At 40.4% G+C, this 22,767-nt stretch overlaps 1 protein-coding gene across 5 annotated transcripts in view; it reads right to left on the minus strand.

Moving 5' to 3' along the window:
- Window positions 1-22,767, minus strand: part of FARP1 (FERM, ARH/RhoGEF and pleckstrin domain protein 1) — a 327,115-nt gene that overhangs the window by 57,141 nt on the left and 247,207 nt on the right. For 4 of the 5 annotated variants that reach the window (XM_045009283.1, XM_045009266.1, XM_045009275.1 and 1 more), the window contains 4 exons: window positions 22,174-22,337; window positions 18,610-18,678; window positions 17,677-17,752; window positions 16,036-16,276 (listed from right to left, as the gene is read on the minus strand). In XM_045009283.1, coding sequence (XP_044865218.1) covers window positions 16,036-16,276; window positions 17,677-17,752; window positions 18,610-18,678; window positions 22,174-22,337 — 550 coding nt within the window. The remainder of the gene's footprint in view (window positions 1-16,035; window positions 16,277-17,676; window positions 17,753-18,609; window positions 18,679-22,173; window positions 22,338-22,767) is intronic. The other variant, XM_045009291.1, reaches the window with a different exon arrangement.

Consider the following 22,767-nt stretch of genomic DNA (forward strand, 5'->3'; position numbering starts at 1 on the left):
CAGTACTTCACTGGAAGCTGTGGGAAAGATATTAGAACAAGTATATCTAGAGGGAGTCTAGGAAAAACTAGGACTTTCTATGGCAGTATTGTACTATGCAATGTCAATCACATCTAAAATGGAGGGAGAAAACTACTAGCTTCCCATTTCTACACACAGCAGAAGTACATATATTATTATTATACCTTGTAGGGTCATTCCAAGCTCCTCTGATTGTTTGGGATGGAAATGCTAGCGTTACATTTGCACAAGAAGGTATTATTTTTAACACACAAAGCATGACAATTTTAGTTGATCACAGCCATAAAGCCTCATTATATTTTGTACAGTAAAAAAATTATGACAGTAAATTATACTTCTGTAGGTTGAGATATACTAGTGTTGAAATTAGTGTTTTGTCTCTTGGAAGGCAGCCAGATTACTGACTGTGCAAACGAAACAGCTTGCCAAAAAAACCTCAGCATCTTCCCAATTAAGCTGAAGACGTGCCATGAAAAGTCAAACCTGTTAAAAGCTATGCTGGATCTTTCAAACCATGAAATGTTTACAGCCCATATTGTTTCATTTGGGCTACACACCTTAAAAACTTCAATAGAGAAACGAACAAGCTATTGAGTCCCATAGCTATGTTGACCAGAATTAAAGTAAATGCAAATGTCTGCATATCCATATATTTAAGGTCAAAGGCTTTTCACCATGAGCACTTTTCTGGAGTATATTATTTAACTATTAGTTCCCCTGTTACTACAACACAACTCAGACACTCAAATAAATAATGGCATCGATACATATAATTAGGCCAGTAGGATGAGTGCAAAACATTTCGTGAAAGGCCTCAGGTTTATTGCTACACCATCCTTTTTTTTTTGCATCCCAAAAGGTGCATATTCATCTTACTGTACAACATTATTTGTTTAGATTTGTCATAATCTATGACAATTATGTACCCTATTATAAAACAAAGACAAAGGAATATTTGCCTGAAATAGTTTTTGTATTACTGTAACTAGCAAGAAAGAATTTACCCACAGTTCCACACTAAATCATTGCTCAGTGAAATCTGAGAGAAACGCCATAGGTTGTTACACAACTGTCAATTTTATTGACACTAGTACACAACTGTATACAATGTTTTCAAATGAAATGGAATTCATCATATAGTGAAACAGATTAGTGAGGTTGTAGGTTTAAAGTACTATACTACACTTTATAAAAGACATAGGAAAAGTGATATCACTTCTGATGTAAGAAAACAGAAATTCTGGCACTATGCCTGTCACATGACAGTGAATAGATCATTTGTGCCTCTGTGAGAAAGCCTCAGGTGTTACATGGTAGAAATTGAACCCCACCTCCTGTGAGACATAACTGAAGCCCTAATATTAATGTAGGGGAAAATCTATGTCAAACTCAATTTGACTGATGTAGTTCGAACTGTAAAATACCAGATGAAGGAATTAACTTAAAATGCTTCCCAGCTTACGATGTGGGTGCTCATAGCTTGTCAGAGGTATCGTTGTTATTAGTTTCCTTATGGAGCACAACATTTAGCATCTGTTCCATCAGTGAAAGACTTGCAGAAAAAATACTATTTATTTTAGACATCATTCCATTTGGTATTTTTGCAGAAAAGTAAAAACACTACGTTCTCATTCAGGGGCTAATAGGAACATTAATGATGACCAAACTCAAATCCAAACACTACAACCCACAAACAGGAATGTATTTATGTTAATGGTTTCCCATTTTACATGTTGAATGATAACTACAAGTTAAAACTAGCCCCAAGGGAGTGGTTATTACATGAAAGTGGCCCAAAACACTTAGTGATCCATTAACAGATCGTGATTACTACAAATATAGTCTAAACACAAGAATAAACTGGATTTTGCTTTTGTCAAAATACCGTAAGTAATTGACTTGCTCTACTGTGACAAAGCAAACAGGCCAGGAAGAAATGAAAATGAAGGTCCTCCCTGCTCAGGTTGTTGGGTGCTCTGGGCAGCATACTTCTCAATATTTGCAAGATGAGCTTTTAGAAATTTGTATTTTGTAAATGAGGGACCATGTTAAATGCAATTATGCATGTGGGTCCTCTCCATCTTTTCATGGTGATTAGGTGTAAGTACCCTATATTAGTCATAGGGTCTTCTCTCAGCATCTCCTCTGAACTCTTATTGTACAAGGGTAAATCCAGATATGCTTTATTCATTGACTACAAAACAAGTAAACAGGAGCAGAAGCGATAGGATCAATGTTATTTAAATAATACAAAAATTGCTCATATCACATCCATTGAGGGTCTTTGATTAATGAAAATTTAGTTCTCTCTCAGCCACTTTATATCAATTATCAGAGATTGAGTGATGCTGGGTTGGATCGCTAAAGCCAAAAGATTACTATTAATTTTGCCAGTTTGCTCATAATTTGGCGCATTTTTATTTACTTAGACTGGGCTTGGGCTCATTCATCACATATATAGAACTATGGGGTCAGTCATCCAAGAGGGGGTGCATTAGGTTAATCAAGAACATTCCTGTGTTATCTAGGGCACAGTTAACATCACTAGCAGTCAATAAGGCCCCAGTTCAGGAGAGCATCCCTGTTCTGGATAGCACTTAAGCATGTATTTAACTGCTGCTCTGGAAAGTTAAGAATTCAGCAAGTGCTTAAATTCTTTCCTGAATCAGGGCAGGACCTAAGCAAGGTAGTGGCTGTTCAATGTAGGATTAACCACTCCAGTCACTAATGAAAATGCTCGTTTCCTTTCAGAATTTTCATTGTATGTCAGAATATCTAGTCAATGCCAAATACATCTGGGTTGCCTTCTTAGTTGCACTGAGCAAGCTAAATCCGAGACATCTGACAAATGCTGGAGTGAGAGACAGGATTTCAGAATGAAAATAAATGTCAACTGAAAGGGAATGTGAATAACCAATGAGAGGATAAGAACATAAGAATGAACATACTGGGTCAGACCAAAGGTCCATCCAGCCCGCTATCCTGTCTGCTGACAGTGGCCAATACCAGGTGCCCCAGAGGAAGTGAACCTAACAGGTAATGATCAAGTGATCTCTCTCCTGCCATCCATCTCCACTCTCTGACAAACAGAGGCTAGGGGCACCATTCCTTACCCATTCTGGCTAATAGCTATTAATGGACTTAATCTCCATGAATTTATCTAGTTCTCTTTTAAACCCTGTTATAGTCCTAGCCTTCACAACCACCTCAGGCAAGGAGTTCCACAGGTTGACTGTGTGCTGTGTGAAGAAGAATTTCCTTTTATTTGTTTTAAACCTGCTGCCCATTAATTTCATTTGGTGGCCCCTAGTTCTTATATTATGGGAACAAGTAAATAACTTTTCCTTATTCACTTTCTCCACACCACTCATGATTTTATATACCTCTATCCTATCCCCCCTTAGTCTCCTCTTTTCCAAGCTGAAAAGTCCTAGCCTCTTTAATCTCTCCTCATATGGGACCCATCCCAAAAGATACTAGGACTTTAAAAGCAGTAAAGAATCCTGTGGCACCTTATAGACTAACAGACGTTTTGCAGCATGAGCTTTCGTGGGTGAATACCCACTTCTTCGGATGCAAGCAGTGGAAATTTCCAGGGGCAGGTGTATATATAAGCAAGCAAGAAGCAAGCTAGAGATAACTTCTACAGAACCAGACTAACACAGCTACCCCTCTGATACTAGGACTTTAAAGTCTCATGAAACATAAGGACAAGGTGGCATAATGAGTTAATATCTTTACACATACCTCATAACAACTGAGGTTAAAATACATCTTCCACGCATGAAGCAAAATGGAGCCATTGGTCACAATTAAGAACTTTGTGGATATGCTGCATGACCACTTCAGAACATACACAACTATCTGTTACTCTCTTCTTAGGAGAGGCCTATTGCCGGTATAGCAGGGGTATGGTATGACAGGTCGGAGCTGGAGTACATTACTGCTGCAGGAGTGGGAAAGGCTGCATACAGAACTTGGCTACAGTCAGGGCTCTTAGTGTCCTTTTCATGAGACCAGGTATAGTTAATTTAAAAAAAAAAAAACTACAAATATTCCTAAGCAGGGACATATGATAAATATTTAGGAACACTCTCCCTCGTGTGAACTCTTATTAAGGATGAAAGTCTCAGTCCTACTACTAGGGATTATAACTGTGCCTATTCGCTGTGTGGGCACAATGGCTGGGATTATAACTGTGCCTGTCTCCCCTTCCATGTCCGCACAACAGCCACCTACAAATCTGATCCTAGAGATTTAAATCTGTAGCAAGACATTTCACCCTAACCTTGAAAGAACAGTTAGACAGTTGTGAGAGCCATGGATGGGATTTAACGCATCTTGAAGCCATTCTTCCCCCACTTCCTCCATCTCCCAAAGTTGGCAAACAACAAGCTAACGCCATATAGAGTTCTGCATCTATTTCAGCGACAAATGCAAATGCAACTCCCAGCCACTAAATGTTTTCTGTTTGCATAGCAGAGAAAAGCAGCACTGGATTGGAATCTGGTTTGTTCTCCTCCTCTGTATAATTCAGAAGATGTAAAATTATATGATGTAAAGATGTAAAATATGGAAAAGTCCAGTGGAAATGTTTTCTACTGAAAGGGATTTAAATTCAAAGCATTACTAGATAAATTTTGGAAGAGCTGCAACACAGACTCACTCACCCCCTCAAAATAATGATCAAAGTTGCTTTATTTTTAAGGTTTATACTTTTTACTTACATAAAATGCATTCCAGTCAGAAAAATGACTGTCACAACACATGGAACAATGTGGGATTCCATATTTTTTCTCTCCTATGGCCTGATCTAAAACCCATTGAAGTTTAGTGGGAGTTTTTTCAGGGAGGTGAGGGTGGGAGTGTTTCCTAAATTCCAGGTGTGGATACAACCTGGAATCTGAAAACCAAGCTGTGTTCTCTCTGTCCCTTACATCACTGCCAGTAATGATGATTCTCTAATCAGAATTTATCTGACAATTTTGTCACTGCTATAAAGGCAGAATGAAATCCAGCTCACTCTTCCATAGCCGTATTGGCTCTGCATTGCTAACCGTAGTAAAACTCTTTGGTTAGTAAAATAACAGATACTACATAGCACAGGGGGAACAGATAGATTAATGAAAATGTATCTGTTTTGCATATTAACTTTTCTGACAACAGCAGTGCTTTACATTGGAATGGCATTAAATATGGCTAAAACTAAGTGTTCTACCTGTAGCAGCTAAACAAATTGTTACTGCTGCTGAATTATCAAGACTTTGGATGAAGGGCCCATTCTGAGCTCATTAAGCCAAATAGCAAAACTCACATTGACTTCAATGAAAGCAGGATCAACAGCAATATGATTGCCAGTTTATTGGGCTTACCTTTCTCTTCTGATTAATAGTGCTTTTAAATAAAGTTTCTCACTTGGACACAGTTCTTTAGAATAAAGGTCTTGAGAATGCAGCTATGCATTAATCAGAGGCCCATCTGAAAACAACCCTGAACCTAATAGCAATGAATTTGGAGAAGGAAAAAACAAAAGATTTTAGAAAGAAAGGTGATGTCATACATAGCCAATAGCCTGCCTTGCTTTGAAAAACAAAGGAGATGGGAAGAAAAATTTGCTTCAATTTAACGGCTGCAAAATGTATGCCCACAGCAGCACTGGTAGTGAATGATTTGGGAGAATAGTGTATCAAACCAAAAAACAAGTTCTCTCACATCAGGACAAAGCTCCAGCCAACAGCTGACAGAACAGTTAAACCAGTGACAGTTTTACAGCAAGATACCAGTTAGAATGAGTAAAAGCCTTTGGTAGAGGAAACAAAAAACAAAAAATAAAACAAAAAAAGTAATACCATGCATACACAGTTAAATGAGTTTGGCTTGACATGCTTATATAGTCATTGAGCTTGGTACTGGTTTAGCAGCCAGCAACCCCTCCAGTTGGTACAAGTTCATGCTTTATTGGTATACTGTAGTATTAGACAGCGGTGAGTGTGAAATCAGACAGTAACTGCTGCTGTTGGCCTACATCAGGGTATTCTCAAATCTTACAAACAAAGAACAAACATTACAAACTGGGGGAAATACAAAGTCATGAGACATTCCTCTTTCCTAACTTTTAGCTTTCCATTTTTGCATAAAAGACAGAACTAGAACAGTTTGTATAAAATTCCCTCCCTTACACTTACATATAAAAAGGTTAGTTTTAAAAATATGCATATAAAACAATACTAATAAATAGCTACCTACACATTCTAGTGCATCCACCCCATATAAGCTCATGCCACAGATACTGTCCATTTCAACAAGACATCTCCTCAAGACTGCAGTGATCCTGCTTAAAAGCAATTGCATATTGATTTGATCATTCTAAGTGCAGCCTTCATTAGAAAATGAAGGGCATACCAGTTCTGTGCTCTACAGGGCCCAAGTACTCACAGGGAAGGTCACTTGCCTCCCCGCACCCCATACTTTTCTGTTCTCTAATGTGGAGTGGTTTCTATTCTTGAAACCTCACAACCCAGGGATCTTGCATTGTCCAATTGTGAAACAAAGTGTGTTCTTAGAGAACAGGATCACTGTAATAGAGGAAATAGGTATTCCCAGTACAAATAGGTATTTCTGCAGTAAAAGGACATTGAGACAGTGCCCCAAACAATGCAAGGAACAGAAGATACATCATGCTTTGAGGATAAAGACAGAACATTGAAAAGGCTTTTCCCCCCAGAGAGGTACATGCTGACAAAACAGTGCATAGAATGAAACAAAAAATGTTTCTCTTTAAACTTTATTAAACAAATGACAAAAATGAGAATGAAGTCCCCAGCAATTTTTGATTAAAAATGTTAATTAGGTCTATTAAAGACTTTTATTTGAAAAGATACATATAGAAATCAGGAAAGGGTTGGATGAATGAAATACTGTCAAGCTTGTGAATTTTTGTTAGTGGTTCAAGTCAATTTCTCAGCAGGAAAGGTAAAAAATAAGGAATTCAGCTAATCAAAGATTTTAAGTGCTTACTGGAAAAGCAACAGGCTTTGCGCGCTAACATTCACTGAACTAAGACAGACCTATCTTTGATCTCTTCATAAACCATCACAGGCAAAATGACAATTGCTTTCTTTTTAAAAACCAGATTTGAAGCATTTGAAAGGAAACTGCTAACCTGGTTTAATAAACCAGAAACCTTTTGTCTTGTGAAAGTATTCATGTGCTTCATGTTCGATCGATGACAGCTTGAATATTACTGGTTATAGAGCTAGCTTTTGACAGTGTGAGCTTTGATATTTTTACTGTTCTTGGGGAATCAAGTACTTTTTTTTTTTAATCTACTCTCCTCTAGAGCAAAACAACCATTTTTGAAGTGTTTACTATCATGTCATATTTTATGCACCTGTTTTCCTTCTTTTAGTGTAACAACAACTTTATTTACATTTGTACTTGTTGAAAATACACCCATGAACACCCAGCTCAGCTAGGCCCAAAGGGCTTCTCAAACTTCATAAAATTTGAAAGAAAGTGCTGACTGCTTTTAATAAAAAATGTTTTAAAAAACACCCCCACACATACTTAATCCCACATAGTTTACAGAAGAAAACACAGGAATAGGATAAGGAATAAAACTCCTAAGAATTGCTTTGTAATTAACCTAAGCAAAACTCCATGTATATTATGCCTTTGATTTTTAAGCAGAAATTCCACTTTTAAAACCAATATCAATGACACAATATAGTCCTGCTGTAGGAAAGGAGATTGCAGATGCCTTTGTTCATGGCCCATGGAGTGTACAGCAGACCCAGTGTCTCTTATAAATTAGTAAACAATGTTTGCCTGCCTCTAGGTATATTTCATCGACTTTAGAAGCACATACCGTATTGAAATAGTGTAGGCAACATTTCATTGGTTTAAATTGCCAATCAGTATTTCCTTCCCTTCCAGACTAAAGACAGCTTAGGCAAAATTCTTACCTGAAGTAACTTCATTAAAGTCAATGGAGTTACCAAATCCAGTAACAATTTCAGTCCCATATCTATTTGTGAGAAAAAACAGAGTTGTCTACTTCACTCCTGGTTCCAGGAGCTGCAATGACTGAAGCCATTTGCAATGAGAAATCCAAAACGCTACCATCATTAAGGTTAAGATTTTGTCACGGTTATTTACAGTAAAAATCACAGACAGGTCGCAGGCAATCAACAAAAACTCATGGAAGCCTGTGACCTCTCTGTGACTTTCCCTAAAAATAATGGGTACTTTTTATGTCACAGTGGCCTCTTTTAAGAGTTACTGAGTCTGTGTAGCTTATTTAATCATAGCAGTTAGGTACAACAATCATTAATAGTTTTGTTTAATTACAACCTGACTTCAAATATGCACAGGATTTCAATTAATTGTAACTATATGGAACGTTTGTGTCTGTTTTATTTAAGATATTTTTTGATAAAGAAAAACTGACTCAGATGCTACATTTCATCTGAGTCAGGCATGTGCCCTGCCTGAAGCCCAAGCAGGGAAAGAGAGCCTGAGCCCCTCTGCAGGGATGGGTGTGTCCAGCACCCACCACCAGCAGAGGCTGACAGCTCTGCCCCCCTGTGACTGAGCGCTCTGGCCCCACCACACTAGGGCTGAAGTGGAAATTGTCATGGAGGTCTCTGAAAGTTAAGGAACCTGTGACTTCCATGACTTCGTGACATAATCTTATCCTTAACCATCATCAAGTGACACCAATAGAGAAGGGCCATGTTCTTCCGTTACTTATGCCCCAACAATTTTTGATAATAACTACTTTTAATTAGAGAAGGGTATTTTACAAACTTTTTCTTTTTTGTCCTATGAGATCCCATTTCTGCAATGTACAAAATCGCACACACCTCAAGGACTTTTCCAGACTCTTAGAGCCTGGGAGAGAAATGCATTAAGGGAAACAGAAGGTGCATAAAGAAATTACATTCTTTGAAAAGAGGAGCATATCAGAAAACTAGAGGTGACACTAGGCACCTTTAATTTATGTACATTTGAGCACAGAACCTACCTCCCTCGCATTCATTGTAATTACTGGTTGAAATGAGGAATCTTACTGGTTTAAGTGGGACTTGTCTAGTACATAGGCGTTGGCCTGGTCCTCTACACAGGGGTAATTGTCACCCACTCTGATTACTACATATGAGCAGAAAATCCAGGGAACAATGGAAATAGTAACTGATTTTCTTCATTAAGAATAAATTTACTTTGTTGTGAAATCATTTTTAGGTATCACTATGATGCCCCAGAGTTATTCAATCATGGCTTTTAAAATAGCTGGTCGGTCTTGCTACTGACAGAAAGGGCTATATAAGAGCTAAGTATTATTAATATTATTATTACTTGTTGAAAACAATTAATCAGATTTTACCTTTTTTCTGTTGAAGAATTGTCTTTTAAAGGGTCACAATTTGCAATAATTGGTTATTCTTACCTGCTCAACAAGTAGTTTATTTGAGCAGATTTGGGCCTATAGGTTTCTGTGAATTGTAAATGAGCTCTCCACTGAATATCTGATACTCAGAATCCTGGTTGCCTCAGTCACATTTTATAGTCTGTTCCCTGATTCCATGTCCTGTCCTTCATACACAACAGAACTGCCCGAAGAATCACTGGGATGGTTGAATCTCTCAGGGAGACAGTGGGAAACACTTTACAGAGACACAAATTGGAAGTCAACAGGGCTAGAAAATGTTAATGTTGAAAATATTTTTCCCCATCCTCCTTTGCCCAAGAAATAACTTTATATTTGACTACATACTGGGACCCCCACATTTAAAATTGAGGGAGAGGAAGAGACAGAAATCAGATTTTACAGATGTTCAGCAGATTTTACATTCAGTTTTCTCTTGTCACTTCCCCCCAAGTAAACGCATGTATAAATGGAGAGACCAGACAAGCACTTGCAGCATGAATAGTATTGCTCCTCCAGCACAAATATGATTGTTTGCACAAAGGAAAGTTGCTCCCCAAACACCTGGGCAAAGAAACATGAATGTTCATGATAAATGGCCCTGGAGCAGTCATGTCAAATCGTGAGTCACATTTAGTGAACTAATTGACAAATACACTTTTCCACTTTTTGTTTGTTTCTAACTGTTATGTTTTGTTTTGGCAGCCTGGTAATTCAGTGTTGATTTTGTGTGGTACTACTGTCCTAGTGGGAACTGGCGTCACCATGCTATCAAATGCAACAATGTTCCAAAAGAAAGTGTTATCATAATTTACTGACCTAATTTCATATCATCTCTAAGCTTTTAGAAACTTCATAAGTTTGGCTGAATTTCCTGAGTTATGGAAATGTTACTTCTCATAATGGTTATCATGAGTCAATTTTCCACTTGATTCCAGCTCACATAAAGTAAGCACAAAACACAGGCAAACAGAAATCATTTAAGTCAGTTGTATGTTGACATTTTTCATATGTATGAAGTACAATTAGGGATTTGATGATTTTCCTTTGCAATTTATATTTGATGTACATCATAATGTTGAACGTGACAATAAGCTTTAGGCTATGAACAATACAATGGATGAGCTGCAGCAGAAATAGCCATATCTGTTGACATGGGGATGAAACTGGATAGTACTATTTCATTTCAAGAGAAAATGGGCCATTTTGTGGTTTATGAGGAAAACGTATTTGTTAGGTGCAGAATGTGGACCCGTTTAAATCAAATACAGTGCAGCCTGACTATCCAGCTCTCAGGGTATGTCTACACTGGAGCTGGAGGTGCAAATTCAGCTTGAGGAGATATATCAGTGCAAGCTCTGATCCAGTTAGTTTGCTAAAAATAGCAGTGCAACCACGACTACAGGGATGATGAGATGGACTAGCTGCCCCGTACCTAGGGTCTCAGATGTGTTCATGCAGGTGCCTAGTTCATCCCACTGCCGGCACTGTTGTAACTACACTACTGTTTTTAGCTCAAGTGCCATCACAGCTACCGTGGGTATGTGTACCCAAGCTGGAAATAGCACTGCCAGCTCCAGTGAAGAGTCTCACAGTCCCTCCAGTTATCCAAAGCTCAATCAAAGCTAAACAAAGTCAGGGCTCCTACGTCAATTTGTTACAATGAAATTAGCGAAACTTATTCAATGACACCCAGGTCTTCCAGGTAAACTAAGTTTTACTAAATCCTGATTTCCAAAGAAACTAAGGAAAAAGTATCCCCAACAGTATCCAGTATATAGGAGAAATGGAGAAAGCTTTTCCCAATAAATAGTTAGTGGATGGCTATGTATGGTCAAGTCCTTAGAGCAACAGACTAGTAGACAGAACTCCATTCTGTTCCAAACTCTGCCACTGTCTCTGAGTCCCTCTATTCACAATGACTCATTGGGTAAATCACTAAAGTCTCTCTGTGCTTCAGTTTCCCCATCTAATATTCATGGGGGTGCCCTGAGGCTTAATTAAGTATTGTGAATGAAGATGAAAGGTATAGAACTGTGAACTGTAAGTATTATGGTATCATGAGTAATTTAGATGGGTGACATCCCAGAACCCACTGAAAAAGATGTGAAGTATTAAACCATTTACTGTGACTACAAACAACACGTTAAATGGCATTAGGCCAGAGATACACTCACAGAGCCCATAGCTGACTTGCAGATTAATCAACATCTCACATGGTTGATATTGACCATTTTGTTTCTTAACTTTTTCATTTTGGGAGAAGAACAAGAGTTTATACCAGTTTACTTGCAATCTTCAGCCTCTTTCCCTCTCCCAACTTACTATTCTTTTCCCCCAGGGTCCCTTTGCATTGGTCCCACAGAAACCATCGACAGCTACATTTTGATGGACCTGGTTTTATATAATATTCACTTGGACAGCTCTGTTTAAATTCCTGGCAAATCCCCAGACATAAGTCGTGCGTTTGAGGGAAAAATTTGGCCCAAACACAGTTTTTAATTAAATGCTTGTCTAATGTTATTAAACTGCATTTCAGTGGCATATAGATGACTACTGCAGAGTGATTCATTTTAAATTAAACAATTGCCTATGGAATTAATTAAAGCGATTTCTGCAAACTGAAGTAATTCTTAGTGTACATTTTTAAAAAAACCTAAATACATAGTACTGTCAGATAAAAGGAAACGGTTGGAGAATTTTTGTACTCCATGTTGTCTGGAACAATATTAAAAGGAAAAAGTGAAGAAAAAATGCAGATATATTTCATTAGCTAATGATCTCTCTCTTAAGCTGTCAATATTTCCAGGCTACTAGGACTACTTTCACAACGATGATGTAAAATAACATATCCATTTTCTTTGTAGAAATGTGAAGATAGTAAAAGTGGCTATTAAAGTAGTATTTGTTTGAGGACAGAAAATAGCATATGTGTAGTCAACATTACCTGTAAGATCTGATTTTTGCTTACCTCCAAACAACTTGAAATCTAGTAACTTTTTATAAATATGGAAACTGATTGCAACTCCACCTTGGGAGTTCATTACTTGATCTTTAGACATATGGCTATCAAAGCAACTAATGCATGTCCAATTTGCTATTACTCTATTGTATAGTAGAAAACAGTACAAATGCCAACAAAAGGTTCATATACATACTATCGACACCGACAATTTTCTACAATGGACTTCATTTACCTACTTTACATCTTAAATACACAAAAGTTGAAGGCAGTCAATTTACAACTATTCTAAGTCCAAAATAGAGACAACTTTAAGGATGATATACAAGCAAGCTTTTCCCTCAGTATAATCAGTCTGCAGTTTCTAGATTCAAATCTTTAACCACACAGCCACAGGAATCATCACTCCATGCCATCTGCCATTATAACATCAAAGAAATGTCTAAAGAAATGCTTCAACTTCATTTATGTCTAAAGCCAAGGTATCTATTACTAAAAGAGGAACCAATAAACTAAGGAATCTGGAAAAATTAAAACTCCTTATTTACAAGGCTACAGTCTACTGAAATAAAAGGTGAAACACATTTCTAAACTATTGTAAACTGATATCAAAATATCCCTCACTCATATTAAACACTTGTTAAAATGTGTTTTGATCAAGGCATTAGAAAAATTATAAAAACTTTTCCTATTTTCCTTGTTTTATAAAAATTAACTAACAAGATTCTGAAATTAACTGCCTAGATTAAAAAACCTTGTCTCATCACTATTCACGTGGGTACATAAATGTTTGTGACTAACACAGTTCAGCTGAAACTTCTGTTCATTATTCAGTTCTGCCAAACTAAATTTATTTATTCCCCCTTTGCCCCCCCACCAAGAACATTTAATGATAAAAGTAAGGCTATTGGTAGGGTAAAGACCATATCCTGTCTCATGAGAGTAATTATCTCAGGGTAGCTGCTGTATAGTACTTGTCTTCTCAAAATTTTCTTAGTTATCTAAAAGCTACTGATTTATTGGTTTTGGATAATATCTAAAATGATCTAAAATGTTTTAATCTATGAAACGAAAGTTTTCACAGATTTATCCTCTCTCTGTGCACACAACAAATGCTGCTATTCTATGTACAGTATAACACATTTGAAGGCAGTCAATCTGGTGTGGGGCTGGCTTCATGAAGATAAAATTTCTTGATCCCTAACCAGGGCCGGCTCCAGACCCCAGCGCGCCAAGCGTGCGCTTGGGGCGGCATTTTGCCAGCAGGGCGGCAGCCGGCTCCGGCGGACCTTCCGCAGTCATGCCTGCGGGAGGTCCACCAGAGCCGCGGGACCAGTGGACCTCCCACAGGCATGACTGCGGTGGGTCTGCTGGCACCGCGGCTTCGGTGGACCTCCCGCATGCATGCCAGCGGATGCTCCACCGGAGCCGCGGGACCAGCGGAACCTCCACAGGCACGTCTGCAGGAGGTCCCCCGGAGCCGCGGGACCGGCGACCGCCAGAGCGTGCCCCGCGGTGCGCTGCCCTGCTTGGGGCGGCGGGATTCCTAGAGCCACCCCTTTCCCTAACGCACAATAAAAATTTGATAAGAGGCGTTACCATACATTGGCGGTACTACAAATAATTTAGCTACCACAACATAACTAGATCCTGCTCAGATGAACGTTTGTTTCCTACTCATAGAAAAAAACTTTGATATTGCTGTGTATCATGATGCTGATAAAATAAAGGGAAGGAAAAATGCAAACACACTTTGTAACACATAGTGAAGGACGTGGCTGCTGTCTTTCAGAAAAGGCAATCTGTGCTACTCTTAATCAGCACCACTTTCATCTAAGATTCTTCACTTAAATCACCTCTTTAGTCTCTTTCTCTGTCTTTCAGGAGGAGGGGAAGGAATTCTAGAGTCTATGTCTCCAGATATGACAAACTGTATAACCCACTAAATAAAAAACCAAAGCTGCAACAGTTCCTGTACATGGATAATTTGTACCCCTACCTCAGCAATTCAAATGTGTTAGAAGATCAGCAAAACAAAGTAATTCTTGCTATAAAAAGGATTAATTAACCTTGTTCAAGGTTTCACAAAGACTTGATTCTGAATATCAAGTTTCCTGCATTTGACTATAAATTAAATGTCATCTCTAACCCTACGAGGCACTGAAGAGCAGCTCTCCTTATGTGGGAGAAAAAAAAATCATTTGACTCAAAAAAAAGAGCACAATGCACCTACTGTGATTTCATTTATGTTTTTCCAAAATGAACAGTCAATTGTCACAGAAACCACCATACCTACCTACATATGACTTAATATAAAGAACAGTCAAGTGTATATTTTCTATCTAATTATAACATACCACAAAGATAACCAAATTGATAATGGTTCTTCTTCTCTGAAGGGTTGAAGATGCAACATTGTTGTTAGGCTTCAATTGCAACCTATTCTTATTTACTACACCTCCTGCATCTCCTCCCTCCTTCTAAACAGCACGCTTAGTGTATTTGTACAAAATACTTGTCATCAGCCCCCAGAAGACCAAATCACTCTCACAAGTAACTACTGTATAAATGGTCTCAGTCTATAACTGGAACTCAGGCTCAGGTTCCTAGCAGCTAAAGACATGCACACTGTCTTCATCACCAAGACCAACAGACACATCTTCCTCTACCTCTTCATCTAGCTGAAGGCTGCCAAAGGAGTACTTATTCCTAGGTATAGGAGAAGAGCTCAGCACTATGGGATTTCCAAACACAAGAGGGTGAGTAAATGGGTTAACGATTTCTGAGTCTGAATCACTAGACTCTGTTCCACTGCTGGTGGAGCCTTCCATCATTTGGATGGCGGCCATGTGATCCATCATGCCACTGCCATATAAAGACTGCATGACTGGACTCTGCTTTGACTGTCCAGTACCTGACACCCCATTTGCCATCATTTTGCCTTCTAAAGGAACCGTTTTAACAAGCCCCCCTTTACAATGTCTCTCTGATCTGTATTCCTGACCTGGCGTTGAGGACACCTTGCTCAGAATAAATGGGTCGGTTTCTGACTTGTTTTGGGCATTTTGATTTTTTTGCAAACGAGGCCTTTGCAAACCTGGAGAACATTTGCCATACCCAGGGCAGCTACAGGCATGAATATCTTCCTCATCACTCCTAGCCCTGCACTCATAGCCGTTTTCTGAGACGTAGCCCTGAGAGCCAGTTCTATTCAAACTCATGTTAGGACTTGACCCTTTGCTACTGGGTGGCAGTGGAGTGGCCAATGGACTACGGCTGTCAGGGCCCCTAAACAGTTCGTCAACCAGTGAGCTGTGCCTTGGCATTCTGGGGCTCCCACCAACATAGAAGGACATATTAGCTGGGTTATCCTCAATAGACTCTTCAGTGTCATGTTGGGAAGTCTTTATAGAGCCTGAGGAATCCCTATATCTAGTTCTATTACGATTTTCGTCTCTACCGAGAATATAGGCACCACTGGTCAAATCACCCTCATAATTGTCATTTGTTTGGGAATGTGACCAGGTTATTTGTCCTCTAAGAAGGTCATACTCGCTATCTACATCACTGCAGTCAATAAAAGGAATTGAGGTGCTGCTGCCACGAGCAGCCCTGGATGCTGGACCTGTGCTTGGTTGTTGCGACTGAGATCTATTCTGCTGTGTCCTATCCTTAACGACCTCCTCTTCTTCCTCCATTGTCACCATCACCGCTCCATCCACCTTTCCACCTTCCTTAGAGCTCTTCTTCAGGGAAGGGCTCCTGCGCTGTCCAACATCTTCCGTTGAAGCTTTCAGTTCCTTCCCTTGCCAGCAGCTCTGCACCACTGGGGAATCCACATCATCTCCAAATGTAAAGCTACAGCTCTGGAAAGAGAAAGACAGAAGAGAAAAAACAAGAGGGGAGATCATTAAGAAGGAAAAATTTCAGTGTCTGCTCACAGTAAGAGCACCAGAGTCATGCCCGGTAACTTATAGATCCCATGTAGGACTCTCCTGACAACAGAGCTGGTAACTCAAACTTTAAAAAATACGGAAGCCTCCAAGAAGAGTAGATGAAGGACCAGGAAAGAACATGAGCTAAGCATTGGCAAAAAAGGAAATAAATGTGCAAAAAGTTCAATAGATTATTGCAATTTATGATGATACAATACATATGGGCAATAACCAGCATTGTACAAACACCAACATGCCTGCACTACTTAAAAGAAGGTAGACTGGCAAAGGAGATGAATATAAAAAATGGTAAATTCAGTGCAGCCCAATTGCATACAAGAACAAAACTCCCAGAGTAGGTTCATGGGCAACCCCACATTCAACTGGTGGAGAGTCTCTACCACTAGTCAAAGGACTGTCTTCATTCCACAGACCCATGCCAGTACACATCCAGTGCTTTGCTCCATCTAATCTGGTGTTAAAAATATTAAGCTATCTTTTGAATGGACTACAAATTGTACCTTCCCTGAGTTCCCTAGAACAGCCTGCAATGATGGTATGATTCTATAGGTAACCAACACAAATTGCTAAGGCAAGCCAAAGGTTGTGCAGGTGTGTTTGCGGGCCACTATAAATATATTAACCAGGCAGCTTGCACCTGCCACTTCTGCTCTGAACAGCAGCCATTTACTGTTAATAGAAACAGAACAAATGCTTGTGATCTACCAAAGATAATAACGTAAGAATTCTTAACTGAAATTCCTCTCAGGACAACACAACAGAACTTCTTGTCAAGGACAAATGAAATTCCACTATCAATGACCTCTGGAAAAAAAATCATTCCTTCACTCGGGGCAACCACGAGCAGAAATCTTGGAACCTGACAAGAGTTCCTCACTTTTTTGGCAACTGTATTAGTTCACCAGGCTGAGAGCTCGACTGTGCCAGGCAGTCCCTACTACTTGGGCCTTCCCATCCTTTGTGTGCATTTTAACCCACTGTGGGGATAAGGCTGCTTCAAACCCATGCTCTGTAGACCTTTAGTCTCGCTGTACTGTAGGTTGATGTGCTCAGAACTGAATGGCAAATGGGCAGTAATGGACCAGCCAGGGAGTGGGAATTACAGATTCTGAGTTACAAAATCCTGAAGTATTAGAATAGATAGACCTACCAGTGATTTGGAATCACTGTATCAGGGTATCTGAATCTTTAAAATAGGTTAGATATAAGAAAAAGAATGCCCATGTAGTTTTAAATTATACTCCTCTAATTAGGGATTCAACTGGAAATGCTTAAAGCAAATCATATTGGGTTTCATCAACATTACTGACTTGTTTTGGCACCTCTGAATGCTGTTCTGAAGGTTGTGTAGTCAGACTCCTGATGGAACGAATCTTGCTGTGTTTCCTGAGAGAAATCACATTGGAAGTTAAAGCCATACAATTTTTTTTCATAAATAATCAGCAGCAGTTACTTCCTTAAGAAACAAAAGCACCAAACGGCAGCTTTATAAATGTTTGTCTTGAAACGGATTCACATTCTTTCTTTTTGTAAAATGTAAATGGAGAATGTTTTATATAAACACCATAAAAGAGAATGTAGAGCACTGAAGCAGAAATCTTCCATCACTAGAACATGAGTCATAACACAAACTGTTGCCAGGTTCATTATACATTTCAGCAGTGACTTTAAACTCACCATGACTCAGAATAATTCAAAGAGAATTGGCACTACCAAGTTAGAAGCCTTCCCCGGACAGCTTTCAATTAACAACCACTGGTCAGTTGTGCCAACTAATGTTACTTATCCCCCTAATCTTCGGGAATACATTATTATTAAAAATAATCAAATCCTTTTCTATTTATGCAGATTAATCACATCCCACACTAAGGGCCTGATATTCAATGAATCTGAGGGAAAGTTATCTGCCAGTGGGATATTCAATGCTGAAAAGTATCCAGCCTATTAATTGAGTTACAAGCTCATAGCAACTGCAGCAATTTGATCAAGTTTCACAGGGCTGGCTGGAGGCTGGTTTGGCCCCTAGTTTAATTTAGAGAAGTCTCAGGGTTGCTCTAACTTATGCCTGATGGTAACTGATCCCTAAGGGCCATTATGCCAGTGACAGCTTGCTGAAGCAACATAAAGGGGACTTTGCATAGGCCAGAGTCAGGGCTCAGCAGTATAATTAACTGGTAAGAACTAATGGTCTCAAATTCAAGAGCATTAAAAAAATAAGACCAGCTCAGTAATCTCTCTCTCACCTTTCAAACTGCACTTTCTTGTGTCCTCCTTCTTTAACGTAGTCAAGAACCTGCTTCTGAGTCCGGCCGCTGTAACAAAACCACACTTAAACCACCAATCTAAGGTATTACATTTGTTAACGTTTAATACAAATAATGAAAGCAGATTTACAATGTAATTTTTCATTTCTATGTCATAAAGTGATGTACCATCTTTTGTATCATAAAGGCACATTGGTCTGCAGGGAGTTTGATTGAACCATACAGTCAGTGATAAGCCGCTTCATGCAGTCCATATTCGCATCAATCACCCGCATACCAACCTTGGGGGGTGCACCTAAGAAGCCAGGCATGTCAGTGTGCAGTAGATACTGTATCCTATGAACTCATAGTAAACCACATACACAACTATTTTTACTAGAAGCATTAACTCACATTTCACAATAAGAATGCAATGGATCTCATTGTACATCCATGGATAAAATGTCACTTGCATTTTTTGCCAGGAAAATACTTGTAGACAGATAAAATACAGACCATTTTACCACTCCCTAAATTCAACTGTGCCCCCTTTATGCTGAATTATGTTACTGGGAAGTCACCAAAGATAAACATAAATGAAAATATGTATCTGAACCATTTTTGCAAGTTAAATTTCAGTCTTACCTCTATTAACTGGTGTCAATAAACATTGGTACTGAATGGAGAATAGTGGAAATACATTTCAGGATTAAACTCTTGATCTTAAAGACATTTAACAATAGGTACAAACATTTTCTGAAGATTCAGCCTTAGATGGATTTCAAACCTTGCTCTTATAGTCCATGAAAAAGGAGCCAATGGCAATCATTTATATGGTGTATGGTCATGAATACCAGAAGAAAAAGAAAGCAATAGAATTTGCACGGTTAGAAATGCATATCCCTACACCCTGGAGAATGTCCAGTGAGGAACAAAAAATCTCCATACCTGTTAAGACCTGTCAATTGGACAAACTATAGCAAGGCCAATTGCAACAATGAAGATCAATACTTCTCCTAGAATGAACTCAGCACAGATCACAGTGAGAGACATGAAAACAGCATAGGGCTCCACTCCAAACTATGTGCATGTTTAATCAAGTATGTTAAGAATGTCTACAATTTTTTCATTTACTCTGGCAATAATTAAATCCAGCAATTTAGATTGCAGTTTCTGTCTCCCCCACGAAGACCTCCAGGTCCTTCCATGTCACCTACTTTATTTTTCAGACCCAGAAAAGAAAGTTGGAGGAGGCAGGGGAGGACATATCAACATAACTACATACCTCTATGAGTCAACTGGTGTCTCTGATTTGGTAGCATTTTGAATTCACTTTGCCCAGCTGTAAATGACCTAACAAGATGCAGTTAGTGGAAAATCAGGCCCGATAGGAGTCAAACGGCATTACATGGGAGATGCTGCAAAGAGTCCATCCAGCAGTGTGCATAAGCAGCAGTGACATAGCAGCATTTTTGCACACCAAGGCCTCGTGTGCACTAAAAAAGGTTTGCCAGTACAGCGATACAGATATATAGCTATACTAGCAAACCCTCCTAGTGTAGATGCAGCTTATACCTACAAAAAACAGTTTTTGCCAGTATAGCTTATACCAATTCCCTGAATGAAATAAGCTATACTGGTAAAAGGACTTTTATGCTGGTACAGCTACACTTATGCGAGGGCTTTTGCTGGTATAAAAATTATTTTAAAAGAATTACTACACCAGCAAAGTTTTACATGTAGAGCTGGCTTGAGGGTGAATTCCTGTCTCTGTTAGCCCCCTTATAGGCATGAAGGGTCCAGAATGCAGAGGAAACAGTGCATTTAAACAGCACAGGGGTGCATCTGTCAGACTGTAGGGAAGCCAGGCAAGGAAAATCTACTCCTTTTGTGATCTGCAGAGCAGAACTCCTTCCCTAGAAGCATGAAGGGATCTGTTGACAAATCACAGGAGGTGGGACTAGTGGGCCTGATGGTGCATAGATGGATTGTGGGGGTTGGGTTGGGGTGGAACAAGTGCAATGGAGACTACTGGCTTCTTGTCACCATATCCTTTAGTAGTGTTCCCTCTAATTCAGTGGTTCTCAAACTTTTGTACTGGTGACCCCTTTCACATAGCAAACCTCTGAGTGCGACCCCCCCTAATAAATTAAAAAAAACTTTTTAATATATTTAACACCATTATAAATGCTGGAGGCCAAGCAGGGTTTGGGGTGGAGGCTGACAGCTCGCAACCCCCCACGTAATAACCTTGCAACCCCCTGAGAGGTCCTGGTCCCGTTTGAGAACCCCTGCTCGAATTTTTCTCACAAATGTGCAGAATGAGTTTTATTATGTGCACTAATACGGAGGTGATTTGTGACACATCACCTTTGTATTGGTGCACATAACAAAATTCATGTGGTGGGGGTGGGGCTGAGGGGTTTGGAGTGTGGGAGGGGGCTCAGGGCTGGGGCAGAGGGTTGGCATACAGGGGATCTGGCTGGGGGTGCAGGCTCTGGGATGGGGCTGAGGATGAGGGGTTCAGGGCTAGGACAGAGGATTGGGGAGTGTGGGGGGTGAGGGATCTGGCTGGGGTGCAGGCTCTGGGGTGGGGCCAGAGATGAGGGATGAAGAAGGGTGCTCTGGGGCTACGGCAGGGAGAGAGAGGACTCCCCCCAGCTCTCTCTCCACACAGCAGCACCTGGGCTGGGGGGGGAAGAGGCGCTTCTCCCCACCGTGGCAGCTCTGGGGCTGCGGGATAGGCGCCGCTCCCCCGGCCACAGAAGGTCTGGGCCAGGGCTGAGTTGCGGCCGGGGGAGGGGAAGGGTGCCCCTGCCCTGGCAGGTCTGGGCTGGGTTCGGGCCACCCCTCCCACAGCTGCAGCAGGTCCGGGGCTCAGTTGGGGCGGGTGAAGGGGCACCCCCATAGGTGCTGACTCTGTGGGTGCTCCAGGGCTGAAGCACCCACAGAGAAAAATTAGCAGGTGCTGGCAGCCAAGCTTCCTCCAACCCCAGTGCTTCTCACTTGCCGGCGGCCCCTCTGACCTACTCTTCCCCCTCCCTGCCAGCACCTCCCACCCACCGTGAACCGCTATTTTGTGGCATGTAGGAAGCTCCTGGGGGGAGGGAAGGGGAGGAGCGGGGAAGAGGCAGGACGGGGGCGGGAAGAGGTGGGGACTTGGGGGAAGGGGTGGAGTGGGGACGGAGCCTGGGACAGGTCCAGCATTCCCTGGCTAGAGGGAAAGTTGGCGCCTATGCTGTGCCCCTCCCCCAGCCGCGGCAGGGTGGGCTCCCTGAGCGCCTGTGCAGTGCTAAACAGGCTGTCGCGTGGCTGCGCAGCGTACAGGGAATTTAGCCCTTTAGTAGCAACTTTCCATCAGCTACTGTAAGGGGAATTTAGGCTTTTATTCCACAGCGTCCCATACATTACTCTGCTTGAACAGGTGGGTTAGCAATCATAAAGCAGCAGTTTGCAACATCAAAGACAAAAACATTAAAGATCTAGGATTAAAATAAGGACAATGTGATTTCAATGGGGGAGAGGAACAACAGCAGGAGACAGAAAGAGGAAAATAGGTCTTACCTGAACCTAAATGATGAACCTCTAGTAAAAAGAACAGGTTTAGGCTTTGGTTTGGGCTCCTCAAAGAGTCTGAAAAAGGCATGGTGTTCTACACAGATCTTCCAGAAAGACTTGCAAAAATCCCGACTGGCCATCAGGAATTCCAAGGTGTCCTGGAATGAATTCTAAAAGATGTAATAGCATTATTGACACGAGTGAGCAAATGAGAGAGCAATGCACTGGACATATACATTGATACACTGATGCTATGCTACAAATTCTCTCTCCTGACTCACTGGTCTCCTGGCCCAAGGAGCCCTCCCATTCATCCCAAGAACCTCCTACATACTCTTAGCAGGACTAACAAATAGCAATTCCCCAGGATTTTTCCCATTGTCTCATGTAACAGACCTATTATAAAGCTCATCAAATTATTTTAAGAATATACTAAATCAGAATAACCTGTGTTTTCTCCTCATTCTAGTTTATATCTCCAGCCACTGACACTTTACCATCCAGCCAGGAAAGAACAAATGGATTTTACTGAATGGCAGCAGCATCCATATTTCTTTGAAGCACAGTGCTTGAGTAAGACATACAAATATAAACGGCAGT

Source organism: Mauremys mutica, chromosome 1 (assembly GCF_020497125.1).
Source record: "Mauremys mutica isolate MM-2020 ecotype Southern chromosome 1, ASM2049712v1, whole genome shotgun sequence".
In the NCBI taxonomy this organism is placed as follows: Eukaryota; Metazoa; Chordata; order Testudines; family Geoemydidae; genus Mauremys; species Mauremys mutica.